Source organism: Hylobates moloch, unplaced genomic scaffold (genome assembly GCF_009828535.3).
Source record: "Hylobates moloch isolate HMO894 unplaced genomic scaffold, HMol_V3 SCAFFOLD_6, whole genome shotgun sequence".
NCBI lineage: Eukaryota > Metazoa > Chordata > Mammalia > Primates > Hylobatidae > Hylobates > Hylobates moloch.
The window spans coordinates 67,591,580-67,612,474 of NW_026652281.1; the positions used below are offsets into that span (position 1 = coordinate 67,591,580).

The 20,895-nt window shown below is 38.3% G+C and overlaps 1 protein-coding gene across 6 annotated transcripts in view; it reads right to left on the reverse strand.

The window, feature by feature from the left end:
* ZFYVE16 (zinc finger FYVE-type containing 16) overlaps positions 1-20,895 on the reverse strand; it is a 75,029-nt gene that overhangs the window by 36,283 nt on the left and 17,851 nt on the right. For 5 of the 6 annotated variants that reach the window (XR_009214130.1, XM_032156948.2, XM_032156945.2 and 2 more), the window contains 4 exons: positions 9,773-9,881; positions 4,981-7,232; positions 3,960-4,056; positions 721-882 (listed from right to left, as the gene is read on the reverse strand). Coding sequence is in view for 5 of the 6 variants with exons in the window: in XM_032156948.2 (XP_032012839.1) it covers positions 721-882; positions 3,960-4,056; positions 4,981-7,232; positions 9,773-9,842 (2,581 nt within the window). In the remaining variant the exon portion in view is untranslated. Of the gene's footprint in view, positions 1-720; positions 883-3,959; positions 4,057-4,980; positions 7,233-9,772; positions 9,882-16,439; positions 16,560-20,895 lie in introns of those variants that run through there. The other variant, XM_032156947.2, reaches the window with a different exon arrangement.

The following is a 20,895-nucleotide window of genomic DNA, read 5'->3' on the forward strand; positions in this document are numbered from 1 at the left end:
TAGATTTAGAAAACATTATTACTGTGGTAAAATACACAATTAAAAATAGATTTTTAAGGAAAAGTAGAGAGAACAATTATTTATCTATTGCCTCTCAAATCCAAGCTCACCCTCTACACTGGGCTCTTGGATGCCAGGTTGGAAGTCTGGAAAGTGCAATTCCCAGACTCTCTTGTTACTGGCTTTGGTCAGCTTTTTCCAATAGCAGGCACTGGTGGGAGACCATAAGGTGGGAAGAAATAAGAAGGAATTCTTTGTTTCTGGTTCCTGCCAGGATCTTTGCAGCAACACCACCAACAGATACAGCTGCTAGACTCATTATTTTCAGTACTCCTAACATCAAATCTGGAGGTCTACTTTAGTCATCTGAGCACCAACTATATGAGGCCTCTTCATGGTGCTGTGACCATGGCTTCTGACTCCCACATCTGAGATCCAAGCACCTCCTGGTGCTCCTGCACTGAGCTCTAGCCTCTCCCCTTTTGTAGCCCCAAACTCCAGTTGTGGTGGTTGCTTCCTGCAGTTACTAATTGCTGAGGCACTTGAGCACAGCCTTTTTGCTCTTCCAGTCTTCCAGCCTGCATGCGTAACCAATTCCCTGTATTAAATCCCTCTTGATATCTAGTCTGGTTTCTCTTTCCTGACTAGACTCCGGCTACATTAGAGAATTTCTATTTCAATAATTTATCTTTAGTCTAAGACACAGTTTTCTTCTATTACCTTCAACACCTGGTTGTTTAAGTGCTGAGATTGGCAAAGTTGTTGGTGAAGGTATACTGGATGTTTGGTTCTCTTGAGGAGGCTGGACAGTAGTACATTCATCAGAATGATTAGATTTAAGATTAGAACCAGTTGGACTCATCATCCTTTCAAATGCCTGAGCTATAAAGGGGAAAACAATAGTGTTAAAATCTCAGATGTTTTTGGAATTTACTTCAAAGTAAATTACAATAAATATTCTATTTTTCAAGTTGTAAGGAGAAAGAAATGGCTAATCAAGAAAAAGAAGTAGCACTTGGCAGAGATACTGTCTGAGTAGCTAGCATAGGCTCTGTAGTTGGCAGCATGCCACTCTGATTAGCTACCAATAAGTTATTTCAATATATATCTGGTGTATGTTTGATATCTACAGAGAATAACCCTTATTACATGACTGTTTTTGCCCTTGTACACCTAGAGTCTATTTCCAACATAGTTTAGAGAGATTCTTTTACATATAAATCATATCTCATTATTCCTCTGTTTAAAATCCTTTAATGGCTACCTAAAGTGAAAATTTAAGTTGTTACAATGGCTCACAAAACCCAACATAATTCATCCCTACCTCCTCCACTTTCCCAGTTACCTGTTTGACCTCATCTCTCACTACAATCCCACTCATTCACTATGGTCCAGCCACCCAGACCTCCTTCTTCTTCAAGTAAGTACTCCTCCAGGTTAGAATCTTTGCTCCTATTATTCCCTTGGCCTAGAATGTTCTCGTACTCACACGGCTTTATCATCTCACTTCCTTCCAGACTCTGCTCACATGTCATATTACCACAAAGCCTTACTCTGATCACATTATAAAAAATACCACCTAAGGCCAGGCACGGTGGCTCACGCTTGTAATCCCAACACTTTGGGAGGCCAAAGCGGGCAGATCGTTTAAGCTCAGGATTGCTTTGAGACCAGCCTGGACAACATGGTGAAACCACATCTCTACCATAAATACAAAAAATTAGCTGGGCGTGGTAGTGTGTGCCTGTGGTCCCAACTACTAGGGAGGCTGAGGTGGGAGGACTGCTTGAGCCTGGGAGGTAGAGGTTGCAGTGAGCTGAGATCACACCACTGCACTCCAACCTGAGTGACAGAGTGAGACTCCATCTCAAAAAGAAAAAATTTCCTTTTGCCACTGATTTGTTAACTATCTATCACTCTTATACTTTTTAAATTTTTTAATTTAGGGTATTATCACCATCTGATATCTTTTTGTTTACTATCCATCTCTACATACATTCATAAATTTCATGAGAATATAGCTTCTATTTTGCTCTCAGCTTGAACTTCAAAATGCAGAATAGTGCCTGAATACTGCTGAGTGATTCTTCATCCAAAAAACAAGGAACAACACTGATAGCTCTCCCTTCAGCATTTCTCCAAACTGATCTGCTATCAACGCTGCCACTGCTAAAATAATCTTCCTCAAGTGCCACTGAATGATGGCACTCATAAAATGGCTTCCATTAACCAAGTGAAATCCAAACACTTTACTCTGGATTTCAAAGTAATTTCTAACTTGCCTCAAATTTACTTATTGATACTCACATGTGTGCTTCCTTGAAACTCACATAATCTCAGGACAGCTTTCTCATTACCTATAATCTCTATTCAAATTATCTTTTTCTTCCAATCCTTCATGGAATATGTCTCACAACCCATGAACCATCTTTCTCTTCTTATTTGATACCATTATTTTAAATGATCACTTTTATTATTTTCAACCCTAAAGCTGGTATTAACTTTTATTTATGCTCTCCTGTGGCATATAAATTAATGATAAATAGCACCGTAAATGAAACTATATGCTCTAAGACATCAAAATAGAATAAATTTAAACAGATAACTAAATAAGCTCATTCCACAGTATTTTCTTTGATAAACCAAAGCTTGATCTCAGTATTCTACTGAATTTCTTTAATGATCATATCTTCTCCCCTCCTGGACCCTTAGAGTCAAAATATGTCTGAATGCTCACCCAAAAATCTGACCTGTCAACATAAATAACGTTTCAAATCTTCATGGATGTTTAATTTCTTTTTAAGTGGGGGAGATAATTGTGTGGGAGCTTGCTCTAAAATTTCTGAATTCTAGCAGATTGCCTTGGCTAACAGCACCAGCAGTCATCTTCTAGGCTACTGAAACAGCATAAGAAAAAACAAAACAACTATAAGCACTTAAACTAACCTCTTCATAAACAATGGTGGTAACATGGAAACATAAAAAGATTTACACTTTGTTATCTTCCAGAGCACAGGTCAACAGCAGGGAGAAAAGCAGCTTACCTCAGGCTAACAGACTCACATCAGAGCTTTTTGGAGAATTGCTGAAAAAAGTTATCTTCATTCAAAAGAGAAAAACAAATTATTATCAGGTATTCATTCCCCTGGCTAACAGGAAGCAGCGCCTGAGCTAGTGCACAGGTCTGGTCAAAAAAGGCCCAAGTAATATTTGCTGGGAATTAAACTGTCAACGAATCTTTGAAAATGCCAAGTGGTACTCAAAAGAATAAACATGGACTTGGGGAAAAAAACACAACACACGCACACACAAACACACACACACACAAAACCTGTGAGAACTCAAAGACCACCAAGACTATTGTTAATAATTGTAGCTAATTAGAGAGCCAAAGAAATAATGGCAAGTGTAATATGCAAAATTCTAAAGTTGAGAAAGGAAAAAAAACATATGAGACAAAAATGTGCAAATAGTGTGGCAGTCCTATGAATTTATAAAATCATAAATATTACCACCTTATCTTGTACTCTCATTTAAGGTCATTATTTTCTAAAGGGTGTGAACTATTATCTTGCCCTATGCTATTAATACATAATATTGAGTACTACTTATTGGTAGGTATCTACAAGTGTTTGTTTAGATTAAGATGATTAACATGACAATGATGATAACAAAAACAAATAGGCAGATGAAATGCAGCATTTAGGGACTTAGTACCTGTTAAAAGTTAATGAACTGCCACTCCAGAAACTGAATGCTTCCTTTCCAGATTGGTAGTATTAATTGTGAGAGTGGAACAAAAAGAAGAGAAACCAAGCCTTGGGATGTCCCACCTAAGCCAGATAATTCAACACTAGGTCCTTGCCTTAAGAAAATAAAGAAGTTTATCTTTGTCACAATCCAATTAATTTTAAGATATATTCAATTACTGGAAGAAAATATATCAAGTTAATACTCACCTTTACTAATAGTTTCATAGCAGACTACACATACTCTTGCTTCCTTTTCTAGATATTGCAGTTTACACTTCCTATTACAACAGACACCACAAAATACCTATAAAGAATAAAATATCAAATTTGTTTTTGTTTTCAAGAATACTTACACCTACTAGAGGCAGTGTGGGGAGGTCCTAAACCTAATTAACCAAAATTCTTTTTCCTTATTGTATAAATCATTTCCTAATCACCATAATCATAGGTGGAATTCTTAAATGATTCTTTTTTTTGGAACTTAAATGAGGTTTCTGCAATTTGATACCGTATTTCTGATAAGGAGAATTCCTTTAAATCAATTCTGTTCATTGGAAAGGGAACAAAAACTACCTTTAATGAATAAGTTCATAATATTAAAAAGTTCTCTGTAGTTCTTCATTTAAAACTTTTTAAAGTAAAATGTTATTTTGTTAAAAAAATAGGACTGATCTGAAACCAACATATTACTGAAAAATCTGAATAAAAATGTAATAGGATTTCTATGGGCAACCCTTAGAATTTATAGACAATCTTTTTATCTTGACTGTTGTCAGTCAGAACTCAAGGTCAGCTTCAGTATTCTGAATGCTGTGGAAGCCAATTTGCTCTGGAGTGCTTCCCTGGGCATTGATCACAACACCAGCTGTAGACTGGTCTTGAAATTAAATGTTCAAGGACAAAGGGGAATCTGACCAAATCTGGAATATTTAATGTGTCAATACTAGAGAGATAAGAACAAATATTCTTGTCACAAAATTAGTAATTAAATAATTGTTTCTCATTTCCCAGCATGTAATTAATGCCCCTGACAATGTAACATTTATTCAACCATCAAGCAATCTGCAAAATGACACTGCTTTATATATTTCCCTGACTGGCAGATGAAAAACACTGATTTTAAACTAACTCAATCTTGTAATTATCTGTTAATCAGCCTTTTCTATCACATCGTATTTGTTTAAAATGTCTCAAAAGAACAAAAGACTTAAAGATTTTTATAACTTACTTTCCCACATGCTCGGCAATGGTGTCGCCGTTTTGTAAAAGTAAATTTGACTTGGCAGTTCATACAGTTTGGAGCTTCTGAATCAGGAACCCAAGTAGGCTGTTTCTGGCCCAAAACCAAGCCTTCTTTGCAAGTGTTTTCAGGTACAGAATCTTCATTTGCAGTTACAAAACTAGATCCACCTTCAGAATTACTTTCTATATCAATGTAATTAGAGTTGAAGCTAACCTGTGGATCAGCTGTAGAATCTATAGCACAAGTGATTGGAACAACGGTATCTGCTGTGCTGGGTTCACTTTCTATTGTATCTGGAACATTTGGCTTATTCAGGTCCTTTGAACTCCTTGTTCTTGATGGAAGGCTAAATAATTGCTTAGGTCTGGCCCCTCCAACAGACTGACTATTAATATCAGAGACTGACAATTGATTTGTAATCTCAGACTTACTGGTAGGTAACCCTTGTTGAATTGGAATAGTGCTTTTTTCTCCTAAAGAAAGGCCATTTTCTATTGTATTTTGTGTATCAATTGTTTCACAAATTATATTAATACCATGACTTTCCCCAATAGCTCCTGCTTCTGCATTGAAATATATATTATTGATGTTTCCATCATCTAAGCCTTTCATATCTATCTGATTCATTTGCGATTTAGAGTCATTTACATTTTCTTCAAAAGACTTTATGCTAGTGGTCTGAAGATACTGTTCTGTCAGAAAGGCATCAAGTTCAGCATCACTAATTAGTGGGCCACTTTTTGCGCCTTCATCAATATTAAAGTAATCTAAGTCTTGTCCATCCATATCATTGCTTGAAAAAGTATTAATAAAACCTTCACAACAATCAGAAGACTCTGGGACATTAGTGCCAGAAAGCCCCTCTTGAGATTCTACAACTGTAGAACTGGTGTCACCACCATCCAAAGACTCAGCTCTGATTACTGTCTGGTCAGGATCTATCTTTCTGTCTTCCATCCCTTCAATTAATGACTGAAGGAGTATGCTTTTACATTTTTCCTGTTTCAAAAGATCATTCTCTCTGAATGGTTCCCCACCTAGAACAACATTGTTCTGTATTTCTTCATGTATAGTCACTGCATCTTGTATATTATCTTTATGGTCATGCTGAGGTAAAAAATCACCCCGTGCTTTACTTTCAATTAATGATCCACACATAGACCCAGATGCGGGAAGGCAGGACAATGTGGACTGTACATCTTCACTTGAAACATGTAAAGCTGAAGAGGAATCTTGGATTACATCATTATCCTTAAGGTCTAAATTTCTTGAGTCTTCTTGTACAGATTGTTTTATAACAGTCTTATCTTCCTGAAAGGAAAAGTCAGGTAATTTGAAATTTTCATCTCTTGAATTTAAATCATTTAAGCATAAATCTTCATTTTTCGGAAGGCTGCAGGTCAAAGCACTTATCTTGCCCTCTTCTTTTAAACATTCTGCAGCAGTTACGACTGCCACATCTACTTCCTCTTTTACTAAGCCATCATCTTTTAGTAATTTACATGGCTGGCTCTTGTGTTGTAGCTTGTCTTTGGCATCAAACATTTTGGAACTTTGTTGAGTCAAAGCAGATGACATGTTAAAATCAACAATCGATTCTAACTGATTAAAGATCTTTTTATCCTTAAAATTTTCTGTTCCACTGTAATTATAGGAATCTGAAAGTGTTGTATCTACTTTTATACCCAATTCTTTGATTCCTCCGATTTCTCTATTTTGTAATTCAGAACTGATATCATTCTGTTGTTCTCTGACAGTATCACTATCATGATCTGTTGAAGAAACACAGGGAGTATCTGACACTGAAGATAAATCTAATCCAATCAAGGAATCTGCATTAGACTTAAAATCATCTGGCAATAATTTTTTAATATCTTCTTCACTATTAGTTGCATGAACTAAGTTACCCATGTCACTTATCAGATCACAGATAGGTTTACTACATCGTCCCATATATAAAGGCTGGATTTCATCTGAAGTACCACCATCCACAGAAGAAAGAAGATCAAGTCCTGTTACATTTTTTTCATTTTGTATAGAAGTAAGTCCCTTGAGTGTTTTTTCATTCAGGGAACTCTCATTTGTTCCACAGCTTGTTTCTGATGAGGCACAACTATTAACACATTCTTGGTCTTTTGGGAGCAATGAAGTTCGCTGTGAGGAAGCCAACTCTGAAGAAACTGAGCAGTGGTTAGAATCATATGCATTTTGTACATCTTGGAGATAATCTTGTTCATCTGAAATAGAGAAACAGTTATTCGGGAGACTCAAATCAAATAAAAATTATTAAACATATTATGTTTCCCAAGACTTCTAAACTAAATACACTTTTTTTGAAGAACATAGATTATCCTTTTGAAAAACAAATAACCTCCAAAACTATTTTTTTATTTCCTTTAGAGCATTTATTTTTATCTGAAATTATCTTGTTTGTGATTATTGGCTGTTTCAATTAACTAGAAAGTAAGTGTCACAAGTGCAGGGACCTTGTCTCTTTTTTTTCCTGACTTACACCCCCATTGCTTAAAATAATTCCTGAAACTTAAGTGTTCAAGAAATGACTGACTGCATAAATGAATGTCCTTAGATCTTGATCTCATGCATAGTTGCTCTGATAATTTGATCTCCTTGATCTTTCCTTTGTTTGGGAGGACTCCTCAAGTTGGCTTTCTACTTGTTCATTTTTCTATCACCTGGATCCTACCCTCACTCCCCTGTGGTGCTCTAATTGAGGTTGCCAATTGTAGTAGCATCACACGCTATGGCCATGGTGATGGGCATGTGATTGTTTCAAGATGGGCCACTTAGAGGCATTCTCCTGATACTCGAAATTTGAAGAAAGGAAGGAGACTTCTCAGGTGGCAGTGTGAATCTGGAGCTGTTGGTGGCCACAGCCACATCCAGATAAGAGAAGCCAATAGTTCTGCATGGCTAGGGAGGCCTCAGGAAACTTACAATCATGGCAGAAGGCAAGGGAGAAACACCTTCTTCACAAGGCAGCAGGACAGAGAACCCAAAGCTATTTTTATTTGACTTTAAAGTACTTTCTGGGTTTTACTTTTGAATGTAGATATCATAAAGTGATAAAAATTCCACTCAAAAAAATAACTTAGTTGTGGCCAGGAATGGTGGCTTACAACTGTAATCCCAGCACTTTGGGAAGCCATGGTGGGAGGATAACTTGAGACCAGGAGTTCACGACCAGCCTGAGCAACACAGTGAGACTCCATCTGTAAAAAATATATATATATTTTTAAATTAGCCGGGCATGGTGGCGCACACTTGTGGTCCCAGCTACTCAGAAGGCTGAGGTGAGGGGATTGCCTGAGTGCAGGAATTCAAGGCTGCAGTGAGCTATGACTGCACCACTGCACTCCGGCTAGGGTGAAAGAGCAAGACCCTGTCACTTAGAAAAAAAAGAAACTTAGTTGCACTATAAAAACCAGTCTAAGGAAGAGCTAAAAAATAATCTAACATCTTTGTTCTGACTTCCAGTTTCCTAGTCTTCATTTTAAAGAAAATAACACCCAGGCGTGGTAGCTCATGCCTATCATCCCAGCCCTTTGGGAGGCTGAGGCAGGCGGATAACCTGAGGCCAGGAATTTAAGACTAGCCTGGCCAACATGGTGAAACCCCATCTGTACCAAAAATACAAAAATTAGGCCGGGCCTGGTGGCTCACGCCTGTAATCCCAGCACTTTGGGAGGCCAAGATGGGTGGATCACAAGGCCAGGAGTTCGAGACCAGCCTAGCCAATATGGTGAAACCCGTTTCTACCAAAAATACAAAAATTAGCTGGGCATGGTGGTGGGCACCTGTAGTCCCAGCTACTCGGGAGGCTGAGGCAGGAGAATCGCTTGAACCTGGGAGGCAGAAGTTACAGTGAGCCGAGATCGCGCCACTGTACTCCAGCCTGGACAAGAGAGTGAGACTCCATCTCAGAAACAAACAAACAAACAAAAAATTAGCCAGGCATAGTGGTGGGCGCCTGTAATCCCAGCTCCTTGGGAGGCTGAGGCAGAAGAATTGCTTGAACCCGGGAAGCGGAGGTTGCAGTGAGCTGACATGGCGCCACTGCAGTCCAGCCTGGGCAACAATAGTGAAACTCCATCTCAAAAAAGAAATAATAATAAAATAAAATACCATCTCTTGTTGTAATGAAATACCAATTCATGCAGAACCCTCAAGTTGCTTTTAGCTTGCTCACATGTTGGTCTTTCTGGGGCCAAGTACATGACTCATGCCTGTAATCCGAACATTTTGGTAGGCTGAGGCAGGAGGATCACTTGAACCCCGGAATTCGAGACCAGCCTGGGCAACATAGGAAGATCCTGTCTCTACAAATAACTGAAAAATTAGCCAGCATGGTGGCATGCACCTATGGTCCCACTTGGAGGCTGAAGTGGGAGAAATGCTTGAGCCTAGGAGGTTGAGGCTGCAGTGAGCTCTGATTGTGCCACTGCACTTCAGCCTGGGAGACAGAATGAGACTTTGTCTCAAAAATAAAAAAAAAGAAAAGAAAAGAAATGTCTGTCTTATAGCTAATTTGTATCTAGAAAAAAACCTTCTAGGTTCCTTACTTCTGTTTCTGACTATGGGTCCCATTCAGTCTAAGAATCAACTAACATCTTATTATGAAATAAATGAACTTTTTGCAGAAGATAACAATGTGACCAAAATTGAAAGAAAATTTTGCTAATATTACTGTATACCTGAGATGACTTAATTACAGATATTTTTAAATTCCATTAGTGGCAAAAATGGAAAATCAACAAACCTGGGTTCTGTTCAAAATCATCAAGGAGTTTGTCCAAGTCACTGACAGCTGCTTTAAAATAACTGTCCATCCTACCTGTAGACTTATTCAGAATTTAATTCTTGTATGCCTAAAAAATAGAGAGTATAATAATATTTCATTTAATTATATAACATAAATTTTATGCCATGTATTCCATGCCAGGAAACACAGTAAAGAAATTGACACAGAAATAAAATTTAAGAGTGCTGCTTTAAGGAATATACAATTTAGTTGGGGAAATTGCCCCTGTGTATGTAAAAATGACATGAACACCAACTCTAACAACATAATATTTGCATATACAAACTACTGTAAATTTTTAAACACTTACCTAAATAACTCATGAGTCAAAGAAGAATTCATAATGGAAAGCTAAAACTACTTATAAATACAACATATCAAACTACAAACACATAAAAATAATGCATATAAAAACGCTGGGATTCAGGAAAAGTGGTACTTCAAGAGATACTTAGAGCCTTAAATGCTTTTTTTTTTTTTCTGGAAGACAATTTAACTCTAACAAATGAAACTATTATTCAGCAGGGTTTACATGTCATCTCTTTCCATAAACTTCTCTGGAATGTTTTTATATACTTTCTTATATTAGACCTTAAGTTCTAGGGTACATGTGCACAACGTGCAGGTTTGTTACATATGTATACATGCCCCATGTTGGTGTGCTGCACCCATTAAGTCATCATTTACATTAAGTATATCTCCTAATGCTATCCCTCCCACATCTCCCCACCCCACGACAGGCCCCGGTATGTGATGTTCCCCTTCCTGTGTCCAGGTGTTCTCATTGTTCAATTCCCACCTATGAGTGACAACATGCAGTGTTTGGTTTTTTGTCCTTGCAATAGTTGGCTGAGAATGGTTTCCAGCTTCATCCATGTCCCTACAAAGGACATGAACTCATCCTTTTTTATGGCTGCATAGTATCCCATGGTCTATATGTGCCACATTTTCTTAATCCAGTCTATCGTTGATGGACATTTGGGTTGGTTCCAAGTCTTTGCTATTGTGAGTAGTGCCGCAATAAACATACACGTGCATGTGTCTTTATAGCAGCATGATTTATATTCCTTTGGGTATATATCCAGTAATGGGATGGCTAGGTCAAATGGTATTTCTAGTTCTAGATCCCTGAGGAATCGCCACACTGTCTACCACAATGGTTGAACTAGTTTACAGTCCCACCAACAGTGTAAAAGTGTACCTATTTCTCCACATCCTCTCCAGCACCTGTTGTTTCCTGACTTTTTAAATGATCGCCATTCTAACTGGTGTGAGATGGTGTCTCATTGTGGTTTTGATTTCCATTTCTCTGATGGCCAGTGATGATGAGCACTTTTTCATGTGTTTTTTGGCTGCATAAATGTCTTCTTTTGAGAATTGTCTGTTCATATCTTTCACCCACTTTTTGATGGGGTTGTTTTTTTTTTTTCTTGTAAATTTGTTTGAGTTTTTTTGTAGATTCTGGACATCAGCCCTTTGTCAGATGAGTAGAGTGCAAAAATTTTCTCCCATTCTGTAGGTTGCCTGTTCACTGTAATGGTAGTTGTTTTTTTTTTTTTTTTGCTGCACAGATGCTCTTTAGTTTAATTAGATCCCATTTGTCAATTTTGGATTTTGTTGCCATTGCTTTTGGTGCTTCAGACATGAAGTCCTTGCCCATGCCTATGTCCTGAATGGTATTGCCTAGGTTTTCTTCTAGGGTTTTTATGGTTTTAGGTCTAACATTTAAGTCTTTAATCCTCTTGAATTAATTTTTGTATAAAGTATAAGGAAGGGATCCAGTTTTAGCTTTCTACATATGGCTAGCCAGTTTTCCCAGCACCATTTGTTAAATAGGGAATCCTTTCCCCATTTCTTGTTTTTGTCAGGCTTGTCAAAGATCAGATGGTTGTAGATGTGTGGTATTATTTCTGAGGGCTCTGTTCTGTTCCATTGGTCTATATCTCTGTTTTGGCACCAGTACCATGCTGTTTTGGTTACTGTAGCCTTGTAGTATAGTTTGAAGTCAGGTAGCATGATGCCTCCAGCTTTGTTCTTTTGGCTTAGGATTGACTTGGTGATGCGGGCTCTTTTTTGGTTCCATATGAACTTTAAAGTAGTTTTTTCCAACTCTGTGAAGAAAGTCATTGGTAGCTTGATGGGGATGGCACTGAATCTATAAATTACCTTAGGCAGTATGGCCATTTTCACAATATTGATTCTTCCTATCCATGAGCATGGAATGTTATTCCATTTGTTTGTATCCTCTTTTATTTCATTGAGCAGTGGTTTGTGGTTTTCCTTGAAGAGGTCCTTCACATCCCTTGTAAGTTGGATTCCTAGGTATTTTATTCTTTGAAGCAATTGTGAATGGGAGTTCACTCACGATTTGGCTCTCTGTCTGTTATTGGCATGTAAGAATGCTTGTGATTTTTGCACATTCATTTTGTATCCTGAGACTTTGCTGAAGTTGCTTATCAGCTTAAGGAGATTTGGGGCTGGGACGATGGGGTTTTCTAAATATACAATCATGTCATCTGCAAACAGGGACAGTTTGACTTCCTCTTTACCTGATTGAATACCCTTTATTTCTTTCTCTTGCCTGATTGCCCTGGCCAGAACTTCCAACACTATTTGAATAGGAGTGGTGAGAGAGGGCATCCCTGTCCTGTGCCAGTTTTCAAAGGGAATGCTTCCAGTTTTTGCCCATTCATTATGATATTGGCTGTGGGTTTGTCATAAATAGCTCTTATTATTTTGAGATACGTCTCATCAATACCTAATTTATTGAGAGGTTTTAGCATGAAGGGCTGTTGAATTTTGTCAAAGGCCTTTTCTGCATCTATTGAGATAATCATGTGGTTTTTGTCTTTGGTTCTGTTTATATGCTGGATTACGTTTATTGATTTGCATATGTTGAACCAGCCTTGCATCGCAGGGATGAAGCCCACTTGATCATGGTGGATAAGCTTTTTGATGTGCTGCTGGATTCAGTTTGCCAGTATTTTATTGAGGATTTTTGCAGTGATGTTCATCAGGGATATTGGTACAAAATTCTCTTTTTTTGTTGTGTCTCTGCCAGGCTTTGGTATCAGGATGATGCTGGCCTCATAAAATGAGTTAGGGAGGATTCCCTCTTTTTCTATTGATTGGAATAGTTTCAGAAGGAATGGTACCAGCTCCTCCTTGTACCTCTGGTAGAATTCAGCTGTGAGTCCGTCTGGTCCTGGACTTTTTTTGGTTGGTAAGCTATTAATTATTGCCTCAATTTCAGAGCCTGTTATTGGTCTATTCAGAGATTCCACTTCTTCCTGGTTTAGTCTTGGGAGGGTGTATGTGTCCAAGAATTTATCCATTTCTTCTAGATTTTCTAGTTTATTTGCGTAGAGGTGTTTATAGTATTCTCTGGTGGCAGTTTGTATTTCTGTGGGATCAGTGGTGATATCCCCTTTATCATTTTTTATTGATTCTATTTGATTCTTCTCTCTTTTCTTATTAGTCTTGCTAGTGGTCTATCAATTTTGTTATGTTTTCAAAAAAACAGCTCCTGGATTCATTGCTTTTTTGAAGGCTTTTTTGTGTCTCTTCAGTTCTGCTCTAATCTTAGTTATTTCTTGCCTTCTGCTAGCTTTTGAATGTGTTTGCTCTTGCTTCTTTAGTTCGTTTCATTGTGATGTTAGGGTGTCAATTTTAGATCTTTCCTGATTTCTCTTGTGGGTATTTAGTGCTATAAATTTCCCTCTACACACTGCTTTGAATGTGTCCCAGAGATTCTGGTATGTTGTGTCTTTGTTCTCATTGGTTTCAAAGAGCATCTTTATTTCTGCCTTCATTTCGTTATGTACCCAGTAGTCATTCAGGAGCAGGTTGTTCAGCTTCCATGTAGTTGAGCAGTTTTGAGTAAGTTTCTTAATCCTGAGTCGTAGTTTGATTGCATTGTGGTCTGAGAGACAGTTTGTTATAATTTCTGTTCTTTCACATTTGCTGAGGAGTGCTTTACTTCCAACTATGTGGTCAATTTTGGAATAAGTGCAATGTGGTTCTGAGAAGAATGTATATTCTGTTGATTTGGGGTGGAGAGTTCTGTAGATGTCTATTAGGTCTGCTTGGTGCAGAGCTGAGTTCAATTCCTGGATATCCTTGTTAACTTTCTGTCTCGTGGATCTGTCTAATGTTGACAGTGGGGTGTTAAAGTCTCCCATTATTATTGTGTGGGAGTCTAAGTCTCTTTGTAGGTCTCTAAGGACTTGCTTTATGAACCTGGGTGCTCCTGTATTGGGTGCATATGTATTTAGGATAGTTAGCTCTTCTTGTTGAATTGATCCCTTTAACCATTATGTAATGGCCTTCTTTGTCTCTTTTGATCTTTGTTGGTTTAAAGTCTGTTTAATCAGAGACTAGGATTGCAACCCCTGCCTTTTTTTGTTTTCCATTCACTTGGTAGATCTTCCTCCATCCTTTGATTTTGAGCCTGTGTGTGTCTCTGCACGTGAGATGGGTCTCCTGAATACAGCACACTGATGGATCTTGACTCTTTATCCAATTTGCCAGTCTGTGTCTTTTAATTGGAGCATTTAGCCCATCTACATTTAAGGTTAATATTGTCATGTGTGAATTTGATCCTGTCATTATGATGTTAGCTGGTTATTTTGCTCATTAGTTGATGCAGTTTCTTCCTAGCCTTGATGGTCTTTACAATTTGGCATGTTTTTTGCAGTGGCTGGTACCGGTTGTTCCTTTCCATGTTTAGTGCTCCCTTCAGGAGCTCTTTTAGGGCAGGCCTGGTGGTGACAAAATCTCTCAGCATTTGCTTGTCTGTAAAGGATTTTATTTCTCCTTCATTATGAAGCTTAGTTTGGCTGGATATGAAATTCTGGGTTGAAAATTCTTTTCTTTAAGAATGTTGAATATCGGCCCCCACTCCTGGCTTGTAGAGTTTCTGCCGAGAGATCAGCTGTTAGTCTGATGGGCTTCCCTTTGTGGGTAACCTGACCTTTCTCTCTGGCTGCCCTTAACATTTTTTCCTTCATTTCAACTTTGGTGAATCTGACAATTATGTGTCTTGGAGTTGCTCTTCTGGAGGAGTATCTTTGTGGCATTCTCTGTATTTCCTGAATTTGAATGTTGGCCTGCCTTGCTAGGTTGGGGAAGTTCTCCTGGATAATATCCTGAAGAGTGTTTTCCAACTTGGTTCCATTCTGCCAGTCACTTTCAGGTACACCAATTAGATGCAGATTTGGTCTTTTCACATAGTCCCATATTTCTTGGAGGCTTTGCTCATTTCTTTTTATTCTTTTTTCTCTAAACTTCTCTTCTCGCCTCATTTCATTCATTTGATCTTCAATCACTGATACCCTTTCTTCCAGTTGATTGAATCAGCTACTGAAGCTTGTGCATTCGTCACGTAGTTCTCGTGCCATGGTTTTCAGCTCCATCAGGTCATTTAAGGACTTCTCTACATTGGTTATTCTAGTTAGCCATTCGTCTAAACTTTTTTCAAGGTTTTTAGCTTCTTTGCGATGGGTTCGAACTTCCTGCTTTAGCTCGGAGAAGTTTGGTTGTCTGAAGCCTTCTTCTCTCAACTCATCAAAGTCATTCTCCATCCAGCTTTGTTACATTGCTGGTGAGGAGCCACGTTCCTTTGGAGGAGGAGAAGCGCTCTGATTTTTAAAATTTTCAGCTTTTCTGTTCCCCCATCTTTGTGGTTTTATCTACCTTTGGTCTTTGATGATGGTGACGTACAGATGGGTTTTGGTGTGGATGTCCTTTCTGTTTGTTAGTTTTCCTTCTAACAGTCAGGACCCCGAGCTGCAGGTCTGTTGGAGTTTGCTGGAGGTCCACTCCAGACCCTGTTTGCCTGGGTATCAGCAGCGGAGGCTGCAGAACAGTGAATGTTGCTGAACAGCAAATGTTGCTGCCTGATTGTTCCTCTGGAAGTTTCGTCTCAGTAGGGTACCTGGCCGTGTGAGTTGTCAGTCTGCCCCTACTGGGGGGTGCCTCCCAGTTAGGCTACTTAGGGGTCAGGGACCCACTTGAGGAGACAGTCTGTCCATTCTCACATCTCAAACTCCGTGCTGGGAGAACCACTGCTCTCTTCAAAGCTCAGTTGGAAATGCAGAAATCACCTATCTTCTGTGTTGCTCACACTGGGAGCTGCAGACTGGAGCTGTTCCTATTCGGCCATCTTGGAAACACCTTTTTTTTTTTTTTTTTTTTTGAGATGGAGTCTCGCTCTGTCACCCAGGCTAGGGTGCAGTGATGCTATCTTGGCTCACTGCAACCTCCGTCTCCCAGGTTCAAGCAATTCTCCTGCCTCAGCCTCCCAAGTAGCTGGGACTACAGGCGTGCACCATCAGGCTCAGTTAACTTTAGAAGCTTTTTTAGAAGAGTGAGGGTTTCACCATTTTGGCCAGGCTGTCTCAATGACCTCAAGTCTTCTGCCCATCTCAGCCTCTCAAAGTGCTGGGATTACAGGCATGAGACACTGCACCTGGCCACCTTAGACACTTATACTACAAAAGAAGAAAGACTGAAAACTAATAAACTAAGAGCAAAAATTTAAAAAAAAAAAAAAAGAAAAGCATACGAGAGAGGCACAAGAAAACTAAAAGTTAGTTTTATGAAAAGATGAAAAAAGTAGACGAACCTCTGGTCTGGAACAGAAACTCCACCAAATAAGCCCAAGAAACCTCACAGGAATCTGTCAATAAGTAATGGGATAATATCAAAAGGACAAAAGCCAAGTTGAAGGGCACCGGCTTAAATGGGACAAGTGAGCATCAAATGAATGAAGACTGTGAAGGACTAAACACAAATCAAATAGATTTTTTTAAAAAAAACAAAAGATCAAATAATACTAAAGACAAAAACAAAACATACCACTCACTGGAGGGTTAGCAGGGCACTAACTACTATTGATTCTCAGATCAACTACTCTGAGAATTGATCAATTAAAGGAAAAATATCAAGAATTTATCCTACCCAAGGACATGACAGGCACTTTTCAAAAGAAGACATGTATGTGGCCAGCGAACATAAAAGGGCGCAACATCACTGATGATTAGAGAAATGCAAATTAAAACCACAATGAGATACCATCTCAGGCCAGTCAGAATGGCAATCATTTAAAAAGTCAAGAAACAACAGATGCTGGTGAGGCTGTGGAGAAATAGGAATACTCCTATGCGAAGACAATGTAGCAATTCCTCAAAGACCTAGAATCAGATATACCATGTGTCACAGCAAAATCCAATTACTGGTATACACCCAAAGGAATATAAATCATTCTATTATAAAGATACATGCATGTGTATGTTCACAATAGCAAAGACATGGAATCAACCCAAATGCCCATCAATGATAGACTGGATAAAGAAAATGTGGTACATATAACACCATAGAATACTATGTGGTCATAAAAAGGAACAATATCATGTCCTTTGCAGGTACATGGATGAGACTAAAAGCCATTATTCTCAGCAAACTAATGCAAGAACAGAAAACCAAACACCTCATGTTCTCACTTAAAATAAGTAGGAGCTGAACAATGAGAACACGTGGACACAGGCAGGGGAACCAGACACACTGGGGCCTGCTAGGGTCGGGGGGTGGGGGGGGTGGTGGTGAAGGGAGAGCATCAGGATAAATAATGCATGTGGGGCTTAATATCTAGGTGATGGGTTGATAGGTGCAGCAAACCACTGTGGCACATGTTTACCTATGTACAAACCTGCACATCCTGCACATGTATCCTGGAACTTTAAATTTAATTATATATATATATATCTCAATCCGGGGAACACTGTCCTTAATAATATTGAAATTTCCAATTCATGAGCATGGTATATGATGTGATTAAGCCTCTGTTATATTTTGATAAAGCTTTGTCATTAAAAAAGAAAAATTTATCTTGCCCTTTATTTACAAAATATACTTTGTAACAAAATAATTACTGATGAAAAGTTCTTTAGATAAGAATTCCAGTTAATAAGTACAGAAGGATATTAAAATTTTTAATTCATCTCTTCATAATCCCAAATGCAATAAACAGACTAGGCAATGGCTACAAATGGATGTTTAAAAGGCTAGAGGAAAAGGTTTATGCGGAGCTTTATAATGATGGGATCAAGTCAACACACCCAAACCCAACAATCAATTTCACCATCAATAAATGTGGAAGAACAGTATCACCTAAAAAATATTACTGCCTAAAAAAAAAACTGAATCTGAATCTAATCAAACTAACTGCATGTTTACAGGAAAGTCAAGCATAAGGGACAAGTTAAATGACATAAAAAGAAAGCAATCAACTAAGCTAATCCTGGAAGGTGAAACACTGTACAGCAACATTTCTCAAACTGCCTATGGTAAATATTTTTCTTACACCTCCAATCCATTGCAAACGGTTACTTTTTAAAAACACAATGAAACTAAACAAATTTGTGATAATAAATACAAACAAAAGAATATACATTATTAAACACATCTGTTTGGCTACCTAGCGTGGGGACTAGGAAGGGGAAACAGGAGCAAAAGACAATAAACAAATTAGAGGGTTTTACAAGAACTAATTATGACTGTGTGCCATCAACTAAGGATATCTGAGGTCCAGACAAATAAATAAATAAGAGATACTTTAAAAATGGGCTTGAAAATTAGGCAGAGCTTAAGAGAGAATTGAATGACATTGAAGACCTATCTGAAGAAATTACCTAAAGTAATGCCCAGAGGGACGAAGAAGAGAAAAATACAAAACTAGGTTAAAAGGTATTGAAGACAAAATGAGAATGGAGTACTCTAAGGAGAAAAGACAGCATGGAACAACTATATTTGAAAAGATAATGCTGGGAGTTTTTCCAGAATTGATGAAAAAGCCAACTCAACAGATACAAGTAACATATTATACCAGATGATACAAAGAGAAGTCCACGTTTAGACACACTATTGTAAAACTACTAAACCCCAAAGATAGAACAGCCAAAGAGAATAGGTCACTTTCAAATGAACAGTAATTATGCTGGCAACAAACTTAAAACTAACAGGTACACTTCAGAAGAATTTTCAAAAACATTGGTATGGCATCTTAATTCAATAAAGCATGTTACCTTTGTTTCAATTTTTAAATTGTGGTTATACCACACACATAGAAGAGTGCACAAAATAAACAGACACCAAACAAAAGGAATTCGGAGGCAAGGCGTGATGGCTAACACCCATAATCCCAACGCTTTGGGAGGCCAAGGCAGGCGAACTGCTTGAGGTCAGGAGTTTGAGACCAGCCTGGCCAACATGGTGAAACCCCGTCTCTACTAAAAGTACAAAAATTAGCTGGGCATAGTGGTGCATGCCTGTAATCCCAGTTACTTAGGTAACTGAGGCAGGAGAATCACTTGAACCCAGGAGGCAGAGGTTGCAGTGAACCAAGATCGCACCACTGCACTCCAGCCTGGGCAACAGAGCGAGATCTTGTCTCAAAAAAAAAAAAAAAAGGAATTTGGAGGAAGACACAATGCAGGAGGCAGAATAAAACTTCAAAGAAGCTAATTAATATTCTCAGAGACAAAAAAGCAATGCAACCATGAAACAGGAACAGGAAGCCATGAATAAGAACTATATAGAGAACAAAAAAAAATCATGGAACTTGATCGCAGAAATGTTAAAATTCAAGCAAGTCTTGTGAGCTGCAGTGAAAGCACTGTTTAAGGGACAGTGACAGCATTAAAAATGCATATATTGAAAAAGAATTTGGGAGGCCAAGGTGGGTGGATCACCTGAGGTCAGGAGTTCAAGACTAGCCTGGCTAACATGGTGAAACCCCGTCTCTACTAAAAAATACAAAAATTAGCTCGGCATGGTGGCAGGCACCTGTAATCTCAGCTACTCGGGAGGCTGAGACAGGAGAATCACTTGAACCTGGGAGGTGAAGGCTGTAGTGAGCCAAGATCCCACCATTGCACTCCAGCCTGGGCAACAAGAGTGCAACTTCATTTCAAAAAAAAAGAAAAAGTAAAAGAAAAAAAATCTAAAATCAATAAGCATCCACCTTGGGAAACTAGAAAAACAAAAACAATTTTGGCCTAAAACAAGTAAGAAAATAAAAATTAGAGCAGAAATCAGCTGGGTACAGTGGCTCACGCCTGTAATCCCAGCACTTTGGGAGGACGAGGCGGGCAGATCACAAGGTCAGGAGATCGAGACCATTCTGGCTAACATGGTGAAACCCTGTCTCTACTAAAAAACACAAAAAAAATTAGCCAGGCATGGTGGCGGGTGCCTGTAGTCACAGCTACTCAGGAGGCTGAGGCAGGAGAATGGTGTGAACCTGGGAGGTGGAGCTTGCAATGAGCTGAGATCTTGCCACTGCACTCCAGCCTGGGCGACAGCAAGACTCCATCTCAAAACATAAGTAAAAAATAAAAAAAAAAATAGAGCAGAAATCAATGAAATTTAAAACAGGAAAACAATAGAGAAATAGAGGAAACCAATAAAACAAAAAACTCATTCCTTTAAAAGACCAATAAAATTAATAAACCAGGTTAATTAAGAGACATAAATGATCAATTTCAGAAATAAAAGAGGAGTCATCACTACTGATGCCACGGATACAAAAAAGATAATAAAGGAATATTATTAACAACTCTGCCCACAAATTTGGTAATTTAGAAGAAATGAACCAATTCCTCAAATGATATAAACTGCCAAAAGTCATACAAGGAGAAACAGATAACCCAAAATCCCTATATCTATTTTAAAAATTAAATAAATAATAATTTTCCATAAAAATAAATCACCAGATCCAGATGGATCCACTGGTGAATTTTGCCAAACATCTGAAGAAAAAATAATACCAATTCTCTATAATCTCTTCCAGAAAAAAGCAGCAGAGGGAACACTTCTAACTTATACTATAAGACCAGCATTATCCTAATATCAAAACCAGATACAGACACTGCAACAAAGGAAAACTACAGACCAACATTGCCCATGAACATAGGTATAAAAATGCTCAAGAAAATGGTGCCAAATTCAATCCAACAATGTATTAAAAAAATTATACATCATGACCAATATGATTTATCCAGGTATGCAAGACTGGTTCAACA